General features: G+C 40.7%; 1 protein-coding gene across 6 annotated transcripts in view; it reads left to right on the top strand.

Annotated features, from left to right (window-relative positions):
• Window positions 1-5,256: 5,256 nt before the first annotated feature.
• Window positions 5,257-17,812, top strand: part of RGS12 (regulator of G protein signaling 12) — an 89,574-nt gene continuing 77,018 nt past the window's right edge. For all 6 annotated transcript variants that reach the window (XM_027642650.1, XM_027642651.1, XM_027642652.1 and 3 more), the window contains exons 1-2: window positions 5,257-5,337; window positions 11,979-13,922. In XM_027642650.1, the coding sequence (XP_027498451.1) occupies window positions 12,069-13,922 (1,854 nt within the window). In that variant the 5' untranslated portion in view covers window positions 5,257-5,337; window positions 11,979-12,068. The remainder of the gene's footprint in view (window positions 5,338-11,978; window positions 13,923-17,812) is intronic.

The raw sequence follows: 17,812 nt of genomic DNA on the forward strand, positions 1-17,812 counted from the left end.
AAATGTTTGGACTTGACTTTGTCACATCCCGATAGGAACAAGGTAAAATGTATTCTCTGATTCCTGGGTTAACTACTGAGAGTAGAGGATCCCTCCTCCTCTCTTTAATGCTGCACAGTTTGTCCTGGAGATAGGGTCTCTTACCAGGGGAATTATGTTAAATAGGAATATACAAAGTCGATTTCTCTATTACTCACGTCACCCTTCAGCGCCTCAGAATCTCATTTTCACTCAGCTTCTTTTCATGAAATCATATGTGAACATGGAGAACTCTCAGCATGTTTTTCCTGAGGTTTAGGGATATGAGTGACATTTTTAGTCTGACATTTATACCTCATCACTTAAACATGTGTTTAGCCATAAACTTAACAAGCAGAGTCCTGATATGTCACCCTTGTATGATGTGTGGACCTGAGAGGCACACTGGAAATGGCTTCAAAGAGGAAAAAAGAGAGAGACAGGAATAGGGCAGTGGAAGATATCATCCATGATCCTAATTTAGCTTGCTGTTTAGATGGCAACGACAGAGCTTGCTTGCTGGATGAAAAACTGTTGCAGACTAAGATGATAATGACTTTTTTGGCCATGGTACTTGGAGCCACAAGGAATACCTACCTGAGATATCCCTCTTCCTTACAGCACCAAAAATACAAAGTGCTTCTTCAGAACATGTAAATTCAGCTGCAAGATGATACACATTTTTAAGCCCAGTGGGACAGAAGACACTCTGCTTAAATGAGACCAATGAGACAGGAGACACAGCTTCAATGGAGCTGCAAAGCCATGGCAGGTTAATTAGTCTTGCAATTCTGAATTAGAAAATTAAAGCTCCAAGGCTTAAAACCCAACCAACTAAACAAAACTGACAACCCCTTTAGAGAAAAAAAAAAGAAAGAAATACACTACAATTTTTTTTCATTTTGGTGTATGTGTTTTACCAATATTAGAAGGTGTCCGTGGCACTATGAAATTAAAAATTTATACTCATTCAGGCTCAACAAAGCATTCCTCAGGAACTGAGAAATTTTGGGTATAAACTATTTGCCCACAAGAAATGGTAGAGTAGAGGTTTCTGTGCTTCCACTGACACCAGTAAAGCCAAACTCAATTCTTGGGTTTCCAGTTCTTGGCAGAAGTGTATTAGGTATGCTTGTGTCCTTGAAGCAGATGTTCTAGTTCTATATATTAGGGTTGCTTATCAGCACTGAAGGTTTAACATGACACCAGCTTTGACCACATGTAGTCACAGTTAAGGGAGGAAAAATTGACATCAATACGCAGTAATTTGTGTTTTCAGTTTTTGCCTACAACAAAATGCTTAATTTGGTTTCTGGTAGTGAATTTGGGAAAATAAATATAGCACATTCTATTGTAGGGAAATAAATTTTCTTAGGATATTGAATAATTATATTTATATGGCTGGGCACAGTCAGGAGCATGGCCTAGCTGTGCCTCTTTTCACACAGAAAAAAATGTTCCAGACAGTTTGCCATCTAAACCTTCAATTTTGTAAATGGCATATTTAAGTGCACACAAGAATCTTCCAACACAAAAACTATTTAACTATATTTAATGTTTAATTAATTAACATAGTAGGTAAGGACACAATTACAAAGCCAAGTAGATGCACAAGATACATAGATCAATCCTTTTAAGTCTAAATGGGATTTGAGAGGATATGTCCTCTATTGGCCAGTCAGGATTTAACAAGATCAGTATCTATCCCCCTTTAGTTCTACTGCTTCACAGTTCCATGTGAAGGTTTTTTGGTGTGCAAGGGTGGGAAACACCATCACCCAAACCAAAATGCATTTAAACAAAAATATTTTCTTCCTTCTCCCTCTGCCAAGAGTGTCTCTCACCTAGGTATAAAACTATGCCTAAAATAAGGAAAAGGTATTTCTAGATATTAGATTAACTAGTAAGCCAAGGCAGATACTGATGGCTTTGTGATCATCCGCAGTCCTCAGTGAGGAAAACATGATCTTTGCTGACCCTTTGAACTGCATGGTTAACAGTAGGAGGATGAGCTTTTGGAATTTAAGAAATAAGTCTTATAATGAGGATTTTGCTCCCAACTACATATTAACTGACCAACACACGCTAACTACAACGTTTATGACACCTAATCTTCCCTGCTGTTTGGAACAAAATTAAGTGATGAAAGTTGGAACCATGCTTGTATACTGAACAAGCATTTAATACTGACAATCATATATAATTTCATGATTTTTAACAGGTTGAAAACATTATATGATAAAATTGACATTTATGTGAGGATTCTTCCGTATGTCTAAAAACCTTTTTGGAGTAATCAACACTTCCATTCCTTTAACCAATGTAATTAAACACTGGTAATTAAAACCACAGACTTTGCATTAGATACTGGACTAAGTTTATCTTGTGACTTCTCATCTGGTGTTTGTGACAGCAATAATCACGCTTCAGTACAGGATGCATTGCAAACCTCTCCAGATGAAACCCAAGAAACTGTTCTGTGACAGCCAGGCTTGGTGTGATTGAGATGTCTGCACACCCAACATTAAGCTACTTAGGCTTATAAGCCAAAGCTTTTCCAGCCCCAAAGCCACAAAGCCTTATCACTTTGTTTCACACCCTTTCTTCCTTTATTGTCTCCAACAGTGGTGAGAACAGTAAATTCAGCTGAGACCTTGTGTGGATTTTTGAGGGGCCATTAATCACCTTGTTCCAGATTCTAACCTAAAGTCTTAATCACCATTTCCAAAAGCACAGAACTAAAGCACTGAATTCATTCATGATGAGTTGGATTTTTCTGACTGCAAGTAGAGTGTGTGAACACACTTGTTGCCATGTCAGTCTTCAGTGCTCACTTCTTCCTTGCTGAGTAATACTCACACAGGGAATTCTGCTGTACTACAGAATAGCCTTCTGTGAAGTCAGATTGATTACATACTCCTGTGCTATTACAAAATCACAGGAAATTCTGTTGGCTATCACAAGTAGAAAAGGTTCAGTGTATTTGGAAGGGGCAATCTGACACTGCCATGCAGTAATTAGTTTACAGTTAGTAGGTGCTGATGCCACTTTTTAGCATCCCTCCTCTTTGAAACAAAATAAAGCATAATTTCTTTGTATTAACTCCATAAAGACTCAGTGTGAGACTTGTAGATATCTCTATTGGAACAGTTACAACTCCATTTTATTACTTGTCATTTTCAAACAGATTTTCTTCTGTTACAGCCGTTTACAAGGTCAGACTGTTTGACATACCTGGTTGATCAATCTTTTGTTCTGTTGGCAAGGAGATAGTGCAAATCAGTGCTAGATCTGTGGGGGTTACACAGGCAACAGAAATACTGACAAAAGACATATAGTCTTGACAACCTCATATGGAAGCTGGAAGTAATTGGGCTATTAAGAGATGGCAACCCCAAACACCCTTGATTTGTGGAATGCAGTTCCTTCCCTGTGACCTTTCCCCAGTCAAAGGGATAAAGAACTATCGCTTCTTTGGGCAAATTTAAGTCTCTAGAGTATTTTTTAAAATTACTGTACCTCACCTGAAAGAATCAATTGCGAGGTTTAAAATCACTCAATTTTCTTCCTTACATTTTGAATTTTTAGCCTTGCTAAAGATTTACTAATTACTTTTATAGAACACAGTATGTCTGAAGAAGTTCGGAAGTCTGTTACACTGATTTGCCACAATGTCTTTTGTGAAGATAAGAAAAAGACATAATGCTTGTTTTATTCAGTTATTTTTCCCTTCAGAAGATTTTCCCATAAAACTGCATGAGAGAGATAACAAAACTGGGATACAAGTCAACTGAGATACCTCATGTTGGTAGAAGTCTCCCTGGGATAGACTGACAAAGTTAAAAACAGCAGAACGAGAAGGTGAAGGTTGGAGTAAAGGAGCAGGATCCTCTGTTTTTCCAAAGAGCTTTTTCTTTTGCTCTGTGTTTTTGTTTTTCCTGAAAATTCTGGTATACTTTAAGCATTTCAGCTTGGGAAGGAGTTATTAAGAAACAATTTCCTAGACTGGATAAAAATGAGACAAATTACTGAAGCTAAATCATATTAAAATTTAGAAGTTATCTTATGGACATAACAGCAACAGTGAATTCTAGGACACACATCCTGCTCTGGATACTGGAAAAAAAAACAAAACAAAAAACCCAGAAAAAGGTTTTCTTCTGCACCTCGTGACTGATAGGTTCAGCTCCATTTCAGGTTTTCAGTGCACAGATAGAGACTGAAATGAAATACCCCACATACAAAGGATTTCTACAAGTATGTGTTAACAATTAAAGATCTCAATCTTCTGCAAAGATCACAAAATCTTTTCAGGTTCTGTAGTAAAGTCCAATAGATTTGGTTAATTTTTCCCTTTTTTTTTGAGTCTTATACTCCTCAGGCATCTCTTAACTGGTGTTCACTTCTGTGTGTGTCATCCTCCCCTCTTCCCATTTCTTCTATTTAAAATAAGGTTTACTAGAGTCGCCCTTTGGAAATGAAGAAACTGTCCCCGATGTATTTTAAGAACTTGTTGCCTGTGCCCTGGGCACAGAATACACTGAGTTGGAAGGGACGCACAACTCTTGCCCTTTGGATGCTTAAATACTACGAAACGCGTTAATACCTCCTCACCCTCACTGGATGCCCTAAAGGCTGAACCCAGTGCCACCCTGCTCCCTCCCACCTTTGTCTTTACCTTGTCAGGTCTGTCTCCCTTTGTTCCCGGGCTTCAAAGGCCGGGCACACCTGTCTGAGGCACCTCCGAGCGCCTCCTTCACCAACCCGCCCCTTCGCCGCTGGAGCCGCGGGTTATTGGGTCCCTCCCTGCCGCCGGCCGCCGCTCAGATGGGGACAGGTGCACCCCGTTTTCTCGACTCCGAGGGGACTCTACGCCAGCGGCTGCTGTGGGATGCGATCCCCGAATCCCTGCCCTGGTCCCGATCCCGCCGCTGGATCGCTCCCAGCCCCGTTCGAACGGCCGCCGCCAGCCCGCGCCTGCGCACTTCACGCCCCGCCGGAGCTCAGGACGAGGCGAGGCGGCGAGGCGAGACTAAAAAACTACGCACCCCGTCATGCCTTGCGCGGCCCCTTCCCCACGGCCGGAGTTAGTGGGCCCCTCGCGGGGCACGCTGGGAGCTGTAGTTCCGCGGCGCTGGGTATTGTCTCTCCCCTTTCTCTGTCCGGGAACCCGACCGCCACCCCGCCGGGCGGGCGCCGTGACTGACAGCGCCGGGCAGCCAGTGGCCGCCGCGCCCTCAGGCCGAGCCTGGTGCCGTCTCCCCGGTGACCGGCGCAGCCGCTGCCTTGGCGGAGCAGCCACAGCCCCGGGGGACGGAGGTGAGTGGGTCCGAGCGGGGCAGCGCCCACCGCTGCCCGCCCGGCTCTCCCATCCCCCGCGCCGCCGAGCGCCCGGCCCGGGACCCCGCCGGGGTGCGGCGGGAGGAGCGGGGGGGCAGATGGGCGGCGGGAGAGGGCCCAGGGGGAAGGGAGCGCGGCGGCGGGGGCCGAGGGGAGGGAGGGGAGAAAAGGCAGCCCCAGGCAGCCCCTGTGCGCGCCCCTCGGGCTGCGGCGCTGCCCGCGACCCCCGTCGCGCAGCGCGGAGGGGCGGGCGGTCGGTCCGCCCGCGGGGGGAGGTTCGGGGGTGCTCCTTGAACTCCTGTCTTTTACCGCTTGATTTTTCAAACCGTCCCTGCGGGCTCAGGTGCCGCTTTCTCCCCTCCCCGCAGCTCCACCCCCCCGGGGAGCGGCTGCCCCGGTTAATGAGTAACCCCCGCGGAGCGCGGATCGGGGAGCGGACCCTGCGCCCGTACCCCGCGGCGTCCCGGCTCGCACCCCGTGCCCGCGGGATGCCCCCCGTGCCCGCGGGATGCCCCCCGTGCCCGCGGGATGCGCCCCGTGCCCGCGGGATGCCCCCCGTGCCCGCGGGATGCCCCCCGTGCCCGCGGGATGCCCCCCGTGCCCGCGGGATGCACCCAGACGCCGCCAGGAGCCGGAGCCCGCGGGAGCGAGGCTTTGGGAGCGGGTGTGCGGAGCTGCGGCGCATCCAGCCGTGTCCCTCCTGCCTTCGCCCCGGCAGAGCGCCCCGAGCCCTTCCCGGCCGCTCGTGTCCCTGAGCGGATGCCGCCTGAAGTGCTGCCCTTTCTTTGCGCGGCACCCTAACAGTTCTGTAACGTGTTTGCAAGAAAAGAAGGGGGTAAAAAAAATGCCTGACTGCCAAAAAAACCTTTCCCCCTCCTTAAATGCAACAAATGAAACTGAGCTGTAAACGCACGACTGTCTATACAATAGCTTTAGAAAACTTCGTCCTTGGTCGCATGGCTCTTGTCAGACAAAACAGCGAATGTCCTATTTATGTTTCTTACGCTTCGTACATCGACGTCGGTGTGAGAACAGTTTTTATTAACAACTACTTTTTAGCCTGCTTTTACTAATTACAGTCAGTATTTTTTGAATGATCACGCTCCGTACAACTAATTGTTTTCTAGCAAAGCAGTTGCTGCTGATACAGGGAACATAATGGTCTGTTTTGCCAATTCTGAAATGCTGATAAGGTTTTTTTATTAAAATATTGTCCTGCCCAAGTTCTCAAACAACTGGTAGGTGTCTTCTACAGGTTGTGCTGTTACATTTCTTGTGTAACTTGTCTATGAACATGTACCACATTTGAATAGTTAGTGGAATTCAAATTTTATAACTTCATTTGAGCTTTGTAGTTACTTGGCATCATTTGTGAAAGTCAGTTCACAATGATGCCTTAAGATGCCTGAAAGAGTGTCGTCCATGCTGAAGAGTCTTTTGCATTACTTCAAGACGTGTGTGAGGGATGAGGGAACAGTCCCTCTCCTCTATGCACTTCCACTTTGCATACTTTATCCTTTTACAGTCCCACTATTGAAAAACAAAATTAGGCCAGACAGTTCTTTGCTGTGTCTCTGCACATTAATATGGATCCTGTAGTGCTGAGTATCAGCTAATTTGCAAAGGCTTTTTGAAAGGAACTGGTGGTCAGTCAGGTAGTCAAACTTCACATGCTCCCTCACTGCCCTCTGTAACTGTGAAGGTTAGACTGTAACAGCAGTGTGCCTTCTGTTTCTGTTCTTTTTGTTGCTATGAGATAACAAGAGCAGAAGCAGGAAACAAACCACCTCTTTCCCTTGAAAGTAAGCAAATAAGTGTTATTTTCTTTGGAGTGGAGGGTTTGAAAATGACATGAAAAGCCAGCATGGATATGTAAAAACGTTACATACAGAAATGCAGTGTTTGTGGGCTAAAGTACAATCCAACTGTAACTGGTATTTTTGGTGGTTTATACCCCACGAATAATTGCTTCAAATGGTAGACCAGAATGTGTGCTAGCAGAAAACTCAAATGTTTCATTTTGTTTTGCAGTTCTATGACAAAGCTGATGTATATCTTAGTGTTTTTGTCTGAAATGTTCTGTGAAATATTTTGTAGTTATAAAACCACAAAGCTTTATCTCAGTGCAAGTAAAATGATGTCTGTTTCAGTACATTTGTACTTTGTTTCACATTAGAGATACTACACATTTTGTAATTTATTACAGGAAAAGGTTTTTCAGACATATTATTACTTTGAAACTGTGGAAGTTTCTGCCACTTCTGTGCCATATCTCTTCAGCTCCAGGTTTCAAATCTGCAAAGAAATTAAAAGAAAACTTAGGCAATTAGATAATTTAGTTTTGAACTAGTTTGTTAACAGTTTGTCCGTCAACAAATCTCTGTTGGAATATCTTTGCTTATGAGAAACACTATTTTTATAACTTTTCCATTTGCCTGTCACACCATTTTTGCAGAGAAACATACTTGATTACTGAAGGTTCTTGTAGAAGAGATACATTTGTCCTTTGTCTTGAAGTTTCCTAGATAAATTTAGTGAGCTGTTCTTTGTCATGGTTGAAATTGGCACAAAAAATGCACAGTAATATTCAGGTACTGAGGGAGGGAAGAGGTGATTTTTCCAGTGAAGTAACACAGTTTTATCCTTTGGTTGGTATTTGTTTTGTTTCATTTTGTTTTTATTTTAGTGGATATACACATTAATAGCAAACCCCTTTAATGTTGAATTACTTCCTAACTTTAAACTCACAAAATACATAAACATATCAATAGGTGGAAGACTTCACACCTGTGGAAAAACATCCTTAGAGAAAAGTAATATACCAGCAGCCTGCTGTTTTGTTTTTATAATTGTCAGGTTTTTGAATGATGTTCCATTATCAGTGGTTATCATCTGAAACAAATGTTTGATGTGTAAGGAGCATAGGTTTGGAAGGCAAATAGGTAAAATGACTTGTGAATAGAATTAAAAGGAACCCTCTCTTAGCAAATGTGGAATTGTGAGGTAAGACAACACTGGGGTTTGCTTCTTCCCAAGAGCACCCTAACTAAATTTTCATTGTACATTTTTTTTATAGTGGCATTTAGGGTACTTTTTTATAGAATAGAAAGATAGCTGGAGAGATCTGTTTTTTTTCATCAGCCACTTCAGCATTACATTATTGAATCTTAATTTTTTTAAGTAACGACTGCTTTTTATTATATTTTTATTATATTTTTAGAATGAGTTTATTTATAATCTCATGCTCTTTTAATTGTTTCCTTTCCTCCTGCAAGCTAGTAGTGCACTTTTAGGTGCCAGATACTACAGGCCATTATCTTAGGTTAGCAGCAGAATTTTGGAGGGTACCCAGGGGACACATTAGGCTATTCTCCAGACAGTTGAGAACAGAAATATTCACTATAAGGCAAATTAAAACATATATATTTATGCTCCTAGATAGCAGGTTTTTATTTACTGATGGGCATTTATTAGTTCATTTTTTTGGTTGGAGAACTACCTCTTGAAATGTTTAATAATTATTCTCAAAAAGTACCAGACCTACTTAGAGATAGCTGAATGCACAGTGATATCTTAGTTCCCAAGTTTAGCCTCATCAGGAAAGGGTCAAACTTCGTTTAAGGCATGAGAACGGCTGCAAGTTGAGGGGTTTCTCCTACAGCAATGTAAGAGTTAAGTTTGGTTAAATGTTTGCAAAGCATTTTCTTATGATTTCCATTCAAAGGTTAAGTGTGAAGTTTCATTACTTCTTACAGTTAAGGGTTTTTTTGTCTAAAATTGTAGGAAAACTGTTGCTAATGAAGCTAGATAATTGCTATATTAAAACAATTTGCAAAAACTATACTACGTTGAACAGTCACAGCTGCACCGTCAAGACAAAAAACCTAATGTCCCTTTGTTCAAAACACTACACACTAAACCCCAAAAGTAAAGCCAACAGGATGTCTTCTAATATCTTGAAGGCTGTCCTGTTTTGGGTTTGGAAGGGTCCTAAGGGAATTACATCCTGTAGTAGAGTATTTAGTGGAATATTCAAGCAATGAGTGGTTTTTTAAGCTTCATAATCAAAGAGCTCATAGGTACTTAAGTAGTGAAGACTTTGATCCTAAATTTTATTTTGGTTTTGGTTTGGTTTTAATTGGTGAAACTTTTGAAATAATTGCCCTTCTATTTGTTCTAACCCAGGTAGAAATACTGTGAAAGTAGTAAGCTGTGGATTGAATCACATTCTGAGTGTGGGTTTTTTTGTTATTTCTGTAGCTGAGAACAATGTCAGAAGGATTTCTTAGTCATTTTTCTTCCATACAAGTAGTGGGAGGGACACCACTAATTTAGCCATTTAGATGTGATAAAGAAATGTGTTGTCTCTGTGTGTATGTGTATATATATTTTTATGTGCGTGTTTTTATCTAAAACGTTGCCCGCATTTTGCCCACATGTGCAAGATACTTGCTTTCAAGTACCTTACACGCCTTAAGTATGTTACAATGTGACTGAGTTATGAATAAGCCTGTGGACCAACTCAGAGCAGTAATTATTTTCAGATTAGTCTTCCATCATCCCCATATCACCATTGACAAATCAGAGCTCAAATCAGTCCAGCAGTTTACCTAGGTAGCCTCATCTCTTCGGGTGGTAAGATTGATGGAGAGATAGACAACAGGTTAGCAAAGGCATATAGTGCTTTTGGAAAGCTTCATAAAAGAGTTTGGCAAAATAAATACTTGAAGAAAAGTATAAAGATCAGTGTTTACAGAGCCATTGTGCTGTCTACTCTTTTATATGGATCTGAATCATGGGTCGTCTACTGCCAACACCTGCGACTCCTAGAACGCTTCCATCAACGCTGTCTCCGTACAATCCTAAACATCCACTGGTCAGATTATGTGACCAATACATCTGTTCTAGAACAAGCAGCAGTCACAAGTATTGAGGCCATGTTGCTGAGAACACAGATGCGCTGGGCAGGGCACGTCTCCAAGATGAAGGACCAACCACTGCCTCCCCAAGATCTTGCTTTATGGTGAACTTGCCACTGGCTGCCGCATGAGAGGAGCCCCAAAGAGAAGATTCAGGGACTCCCTGAAACAACATCTCAGCCTTGGCCATATTGATCAACATAACTGGTCTACTCTGGCCTCCAGTTGGGAGGTCTGGAGACACACCATCTGTAACGCTGCTGTTTCCTTTGAGAAAGCACGCAGGATCACTCTTGAGGAGAGAAGACAACACAGAAAGAATCGTGTCTTGCAGAATATACCGCCTAAGGAGTCTTTCTGTTGTGCCTTTTGCAACCGGACGTGCCTGTCTCGTATTGGTCTTTTTAGCCACCAGCGTGCTTGTAACAAACGTGGGTAGAGCCCTTCCCAAATCTTTGTTCACGAAGCCCAGCCATGAGTTCTCACTTGCTCAGATGGAGTTTATTGTGATTTTATGTAGCTGTAGTCCTGTGGTTATTTCTGTCAGTCATCCTCCAGACCTATGGAAGTGAGAGTTCATATCATAAAAGGGGATAGTTTCAAAAGTTGAACAAGTTGTCATTTTTTTAATTTGTGTTAAGACATTTTTTTGCATTTTAACCTGCTTAGTGGAAGAAATTTCTCTAAAACAATGGAATTTACCCAGAGTATATTTAGAACAAGACATCCAGACTTCAATGTCAACACCAAAATGTAATGAAATCTACTATTTCTTGCTGTTCATGTAAAGCTGCTTTATATTAATTCTAAAGTCATGACTAGATTAACACTGGCAGCATGCGGAGTTCCTTCTTTCTCACTCTTGTTTTTTTTTCTTTGAATTGTTAAGCTAAACTAAAACACATGGATGTTGGAATGACGGATTGAAATGCATTTTTACAGTGTTTGCTTTCTGACAAATTGGTTTTGAATAGATTAATTGGTTGGTGTAACAGCAAATCTGATCTTGGATCCCTTTGGTCTGATCCATGACTGAGTGCCCATTTGTTGTTGCACATGTAACTGAAATGTGTGTAAGAATGTTGAAGTATGAGATACTTACTTTAAGCTGCCTTTACAGTCAGTCAGTGGAGAGATACAGGCAACTCTAGGGGCAGTTAATCTGTTTTACATGGGTACATGTGGTACCTGTTTCTATACATTGAATGTTAAGGGTCGAGGTGTAGCTGAGTGGATAGACGCGAGCTCTCATTTTGATGTTGCTGGGAAAGGATAGATGAGCTTCATCCAGGATTTTCACTGTGCTGTAAAATGCAGTGGTATTGCAATGGTGCAGTAAGCCAGAAGTTAACTGAATAATAGACTGGGGGGGAGGGCTGGGGGGTTGGGGAGGACATAACATGCTGTAATATAAAAACACTGACTGGACATCAAAAGACTTAGATTCTGTTCTTTGCCACTCAGTCACTTTGTCATTTTGGACAGCCACTTTATTTGGATTTGCTGCTCCTTTCTCATAGGTAAAATTAAGACTGTGGTACCTGTTCTTTTCAAGTTGTTTTGAGTGTTTTGTTAATTCTCTAGCAATAGGTTTTGGTAGAGTTCATTAGTAATATTTCTGAACAGTAAAGGGAATACTGGGTACTAAAAGCCCTGAGATGTGATTGAGAATTAAAATGTCTTTTTTCTTTCTTTCGTCAGGACTTCATCAGGCGAAGGAGTGATGCTCTTGAAACATGACAAAAATCTGGACTGAATAAAAGTTTTCCTATTGCAGGAATAAAATCCAAAATGTATAGGCCAGGGGAAACAGTCAAACGTCGACTCAACATGCATGCTCCTCCACGGATAAGAAGTGTGGAAGTTGCTAGAGGAAGAGCAGGTTATGGGTTTACCCTTTCTGGACAAGCTCCTTGTGTTCTTAGTTGTGTGATGAAAGGAAGCCCTGCAGATTATGTTGGACTTAAAGCAGGAGATCAGATATATGCAGTTAACGAAATCAACGTGAAAAAAGCCTCTCATGAAGATGTAGTGAAACTTATAGGAAAATGTTCTGGAGTCCTGCACATGGTCATTGCTGAAGGGATTAGTCATCTAGATTCATGTTCGAGTGATGAAGAAGTTGGTTTTTATGATGGGAAGGGGTGGCTGAAACCCAAACCTGACTCTAAGGCTCTGGGTATAAACAGAGCAGAGAAAGTTGTTGAAGAAATGCAGTCTGGTGGCATCTTCAACATGATCTTTGAGAATCCTGCTCTTTGTGCTGGTAACTCAGAAAGTTCTGCACCAAAACAAAGATCATTTTCAGTTTCTGCTGCTATGAAATTTGAAACTGGCAATGAAAGTGTGAGCAATCCAAACCTACTGTCAAAGGAAGAAATAGCCAAAGTCCTGAATGATGATTCGGTTTTTAGACTTGGACTGGAGGGCGCAGAAGACTTTGGATTAGATGCAAGCATTTTAAATGTTGCCATGATCGTAGGTTACCTGGGCTCAATCGAACTTCCTTCAACGACCTCGAATTTGGAAAGTGACAGTTTGCAGGCTATTCGTGGATGCATGAGACGTCTGCGGGCGGAACAGAAAATCCATTCCCTGGTGATGATGAAGATAATGCATGACTGTATTCAGCTCTGCAGTGACAAATCAGGTGTCGTGGCAGAATATCCTGCAGAGAAACTGGCATTCAGCGCTGTTTGCCCAGATGACAGAAGATTCTTTGGACTAGTTACAATGCAGACAAATGATGCAAGCTTGGCTCAAGAAGATGAAGGGGTTCTGAGGACATCTTGCCATGTGTTTATGGTGGATCCTGAATTATTTCATCATAAAATTCACCAGGGTATAGCAAGACGTTTTGGACTGGAATGTACAGCAGATCCAGATACAAATGGCTGTCTAGAGTTTCCAACATCATCTCTACCTGTTCTGCAGTTTATTTCTGTCCTGTACAGGGATATGGGGGAACTGATTGAGGGAATGCGTGCAAGGGCTTTTCTTGATGGTGATGCAGATGCTCATCAAAATAATAGTACAAGCAGCAACAGTGATAGTGGAATTGGAAATTTCAACCAGGAAGAAAAGAATAATAGAGTTCTGGTGGTTGATTTAGGGACCAACCCGAGTAAACACATTCCTAACAGCCTATGGGAAAACCCAGTAGGAAGGGGACAAAATCAGCCTGCTTCCCACTGGAATGGCTTCTGTCACGAACAAGAGGGAAGCATCCCTTTGGAAGTAATACAGAATGATAAGACCCAGAACGTAAGCAAACACTTAAGTCCTTCTGCTCGTATTGAAGTGCCATTGGTTTCCTCCCGAAATTCAGTACCCCCATCAAAGAAAAATGCTGCAGGCACGGGCAATCAAAGATGGTTGCCTGTGCATGTGTTACAAGAATGGCAGCATGGAAATGCCAGCGACCAGGAGTCGTACACGGATTCTACGGACGGCTGGTCAAGTGTTAACTGTGGAACCCTTCCCCCACCAATGAGTAAGATTCCAGCTGACAGATACAGAGTCGATGGCAGCTTTGGTCAGCCTCAGCTAAAATCTCACAAAAATGAATGGTCTAAGAAGATGTTTTGCATTCAGAACAAATTTGGCGCTCCCCACAGTATTAGGAAGTCTAAAGAGGATAAAAAGGTAAGAATATGTTGACATTGGTTCCTAAAAATACCCCAAAAAACCCCACTGAAACCCATCAGTCTTTGGTACTTTTACACCATAATATTTGCATACTAAAATGTAAACATGTATTATATCATTTACAAAATTTCAGATGAAGGAAATAATATGGTTCTTTCTTGTTTGCAGAGGCGTTGCATATTCCTCTTTAATTTAGTGCAGCTCTGGAATTGTACTTCTGCTGGAAGTGTTGTCTGTTAGTGTTTTCTCACATTTCTTCTTGTCTCTTCATTGTTTCCAAATGTTGCAGTGGCATTGGAATGAAAGGAGACATGACAATTTAGCAACTTCAGTTTTTTTTGACCTCCAGCAGCAAAAGAATGGAAACAGTCTGGATCTTAAGTCTGGTTCTTTTTTGTAGAAGACTGGCTTGCAAGTGTTATTTTATCTATCTAATCTATGGTATCTATTTTTATAGAGATGTAGTCTAATCATTAGTCAAAACCCTGGGTTATAGACTTTTAGTTTTAACTGAATAAGACTATTTTATTATAAAAATTGATTCCAGCAAACCTCTCAATACAAGTAGCATTAAAAACTGACATCAAAAACTATACCTTAGTGGTAGGTCACAAATCTAACATTCTGCCAGTAATCTGTAGTTCAAATTTTATTCCAAATTACTGGATGAAGTAGATGAAGCATCTGCTTGTTTTGTCTATATTAGACAAAGTGAGTCGATTAAAAAAAAAAAAAAGGTGTGGGAGGAGTATCCAAGTATACAACATGATTACATACTGTTCCCTTTGTGACATACACGTTTTGCTGTTGAGGGAACTAATCTCTTGGGAGTCTATTGTTGATAACTGGGATTTTAGTAAAGTGGAGGTCATTGGTCCAACACTAACAGAATTAGTAGCAATGTTATATCTGAAACATTTGCTGACTCCAGGGAAAGACAGAACCTTATAGTCCAAATTAGTCTTCAAGAAGCTTAGTCAGTCCATGACAGGAAGTTTTGCTTATATGATTGATTCAAATGTCCATCATGCTATCCAAATGTGTTTTGAAAAAATGTGGCTTTTTTCACCTGATTAAAAATATACAAATGCTACTCAGGTTGATGACAGTAGAGGTTCATTAGTTGTTTCATACTGTTACAAAAAAAATCTTTGCAGTGCCGTGACAGTCAGTCATAGGCATTTTGGGTATTAGACTGCAGAACTTCAGAATGTTTTGATGTGAAAAGAGGAGTTATTTTATATTGCTTTTTCTGCACTGTGAAGCTAAAAACTTGCACATATGTTCTTTTGTATGCTTCTTGTGCTGAAAATAAAAAAAGTAAACTAGTATATAGAATAGTTATACACTAGTGTATTGTGAAGGTGAAGTGACTGCTATAGGCAGCAGTTTTCCAGACCCACAATGATGTATTAAATTTCATGTGATCTTAAATACAGGGTGATTCACACTTTCAAAAGGCAAATAGAAACTATCCAAACAGAAACACTAAATTTGTAAACACTGCCCACCCAAATGAGCTAAGAATCATTTCTATCTGCTACCCTGAAGATTACATGCTTCATGATCTCTGCTGATGGACCAAGGAAAAGACCTCTTTATAGGCAGCACTTGGTAAAGATGCATTGTTCCCAAGTGCTCTTTGGAAACTGGACCAGCTGCATTGGATGCTGCTGAAATTCCTTCAAGGTCTCTGTAACAAATTTGTGTTAGCAGTGTTGTCCATGATAGTAATATGGATTGCATTTTTTCAGAAAAAATTATTTTGTGGAAATCACAAAAATACTAATGAAAATCTCATAAAAAATTTCATACTTTAAGATGAAAGATGTTCTATATGTGGGCAAAGAGTAACAATATGTCACCTACTGTATCACTCAGATCAGCATAAACCAACACAAAGTATCTCAATCTTCCCTTTTAAATCTATTTACTAATAAAATAGGCATTCTGTTCTTTGATTAATAACAAATTTCTTTGAAAGAACACATTTAAAATGTTCCTACACGGCTTTAGCATTTAGTGTCCTCATTAAGGCTACAGAATGTCTTTTGCATTTTAGTGTTGTTTTCCAGTATTTTTGAAGGCTGTCGAAACTGATGAAAAAAGCTTAGGAAGGTTATTCAGAGTAAGGCATAGAGATGAAGTTGTACAATGTTCTCATCTTGAATCTGTAATGAAAATAGTCAGGGGATGTACTTTATTGGTGAGCATACCTCCATACTTTAGGTACTGCAGAAATAGGGAAAATCTGGTTTTGCATCTTAGAGCACTAGTTCACTTTCATAAGAGAATGATATTCAGAAATTCAGATTCTCTTTTTTCTTTGTGTGAAGAGAAAAGTTAAGACTGTCTATTCCAAACCATTATTCAGGTGGGTTCTAGAAAACTACAGATACTCAGCTTCCTGTGACCTTTTTAAGTGCTAAGGACTTATTTTACACAGCATGCTCAGACTCATTCCAGTCACGGAATAAAGTATATGAAGTGGCTACATGGGAGTAAATTCATATTTTTACAACCTAGTGGCTTAGTGTAATGCTTCATTTGGCAGAGCAGTCTTTAAATTGCTTTTAATTAAGGTGAGTTTTTTGTCCTTTACGTCAATACTGAAGGTAATATATCCTGTGAGTGAGACTGTATGGAAGCCACTAGAGGGAGAAAAGGTTACCAAAGCTAGAATTTTTTGTGATGAAATCTCTACTTCCATATTATATACTGTCTGCCTTGGAGCTTTCATTACATGAGTTCCTGGATGCACTTCTGCACTAGCAGAACTGCTGTGCAGCTAAACAGTGATGATCACAGCATGTAATTCTGAAAAATACGTTGTATCATACAATACTAGTGGGGGGTAAGATGGGCCTAAACTATTTCCAGATTTTATAGCTGCACTTACAGAACATTTGTGAATTGTACAGCACAGAGGAGCAGATGTGAGAAAGCGTTAGTGCACATATCTGTTTAAAATTGCACTTTCAGAACTGAGGCTGGGAAGTGTTTCTTGTGGATAGGAATAGATATGGTGTTTCAGACTTCACAAGGAAGGAAATGCATTTTCTGAGCTTTGTTTTCCCTTTAGTGATGATGTTCTCAGCTCAAAAAGTAGAATTATGGTTAATTCTGTAATAATTGGCAAACCCACTTTTAAAATATTAATTTTCTTTACACTGCTCTAAAGTATTTTAAAATTCAATATAAGTGTGAATAGTTGAAACTAGTTAAAAATGCCTGATTTGGTTGCTAGTGAATAGCATGAGGTTTTTTGTTTTGCTTTAAAATGTTCTAAGAGAATATCCCTAAATTACTGAACTCATACTTTCACAAAAGCTGTATATCTATTTTTAACTCTTAAATGGTTTCTAAATGGTGTCTTTTAAAATATTTTTTTTTTTTTTGTATGTGGGAAGAGAACTAAATCAGGGAAATTTTGATTCTAATGCACGTCTTCTGAGTGAGATTTACTGGAAGGTGCCTCTGGCCCTGTGCACCTCTAAAATTATTTCCTGTACTAAACTTCACATTTCTGGTGTTTCTTAAAAGTGTCACATGAACAGATTTCTATTGAAGCATCTAATGAGAATTTTTAGTAGTCTTCTTGACTTCTGTAGGTCTTAGACTGAAAAAAGTAGTGGGAGGCCTGATGATGTTGCTGAAATTTGCTGAGAAGTCAGCTCATGGAAGGCAAGGTGCCTTTCAATCTGGGAATGACCAAGAAAGATTTCTGGTGACAAGAAGCTTCTGAATTGTTTTAAGACTGATGCTGTGTAGGGGTGTGTAGTCTTGTGAAGTCTATAAGACTAACATAAGAAGAGCCTGGTTATTTTTTCAGTGGGAATAGAATAATTCCTGCTTTTCTGTTTGTTATTCCATTTGCACTGTGCTGC

This window comes from Corapipo altera, unplaced genomic scaffold (assembly GCF_003945725.1).
Source record: "Corapipo altera isolate COAL_440 unplaced genomic scaffold, ASM394572v1 22, whole genome shotgun sequence".
Taxonomy (NCBI): domain Eukaryota; kingdom Metazoa; phylum Chordata; class Aves; order Passeriformes; family Pipridae; genus Corapipo; species Corapipo altera.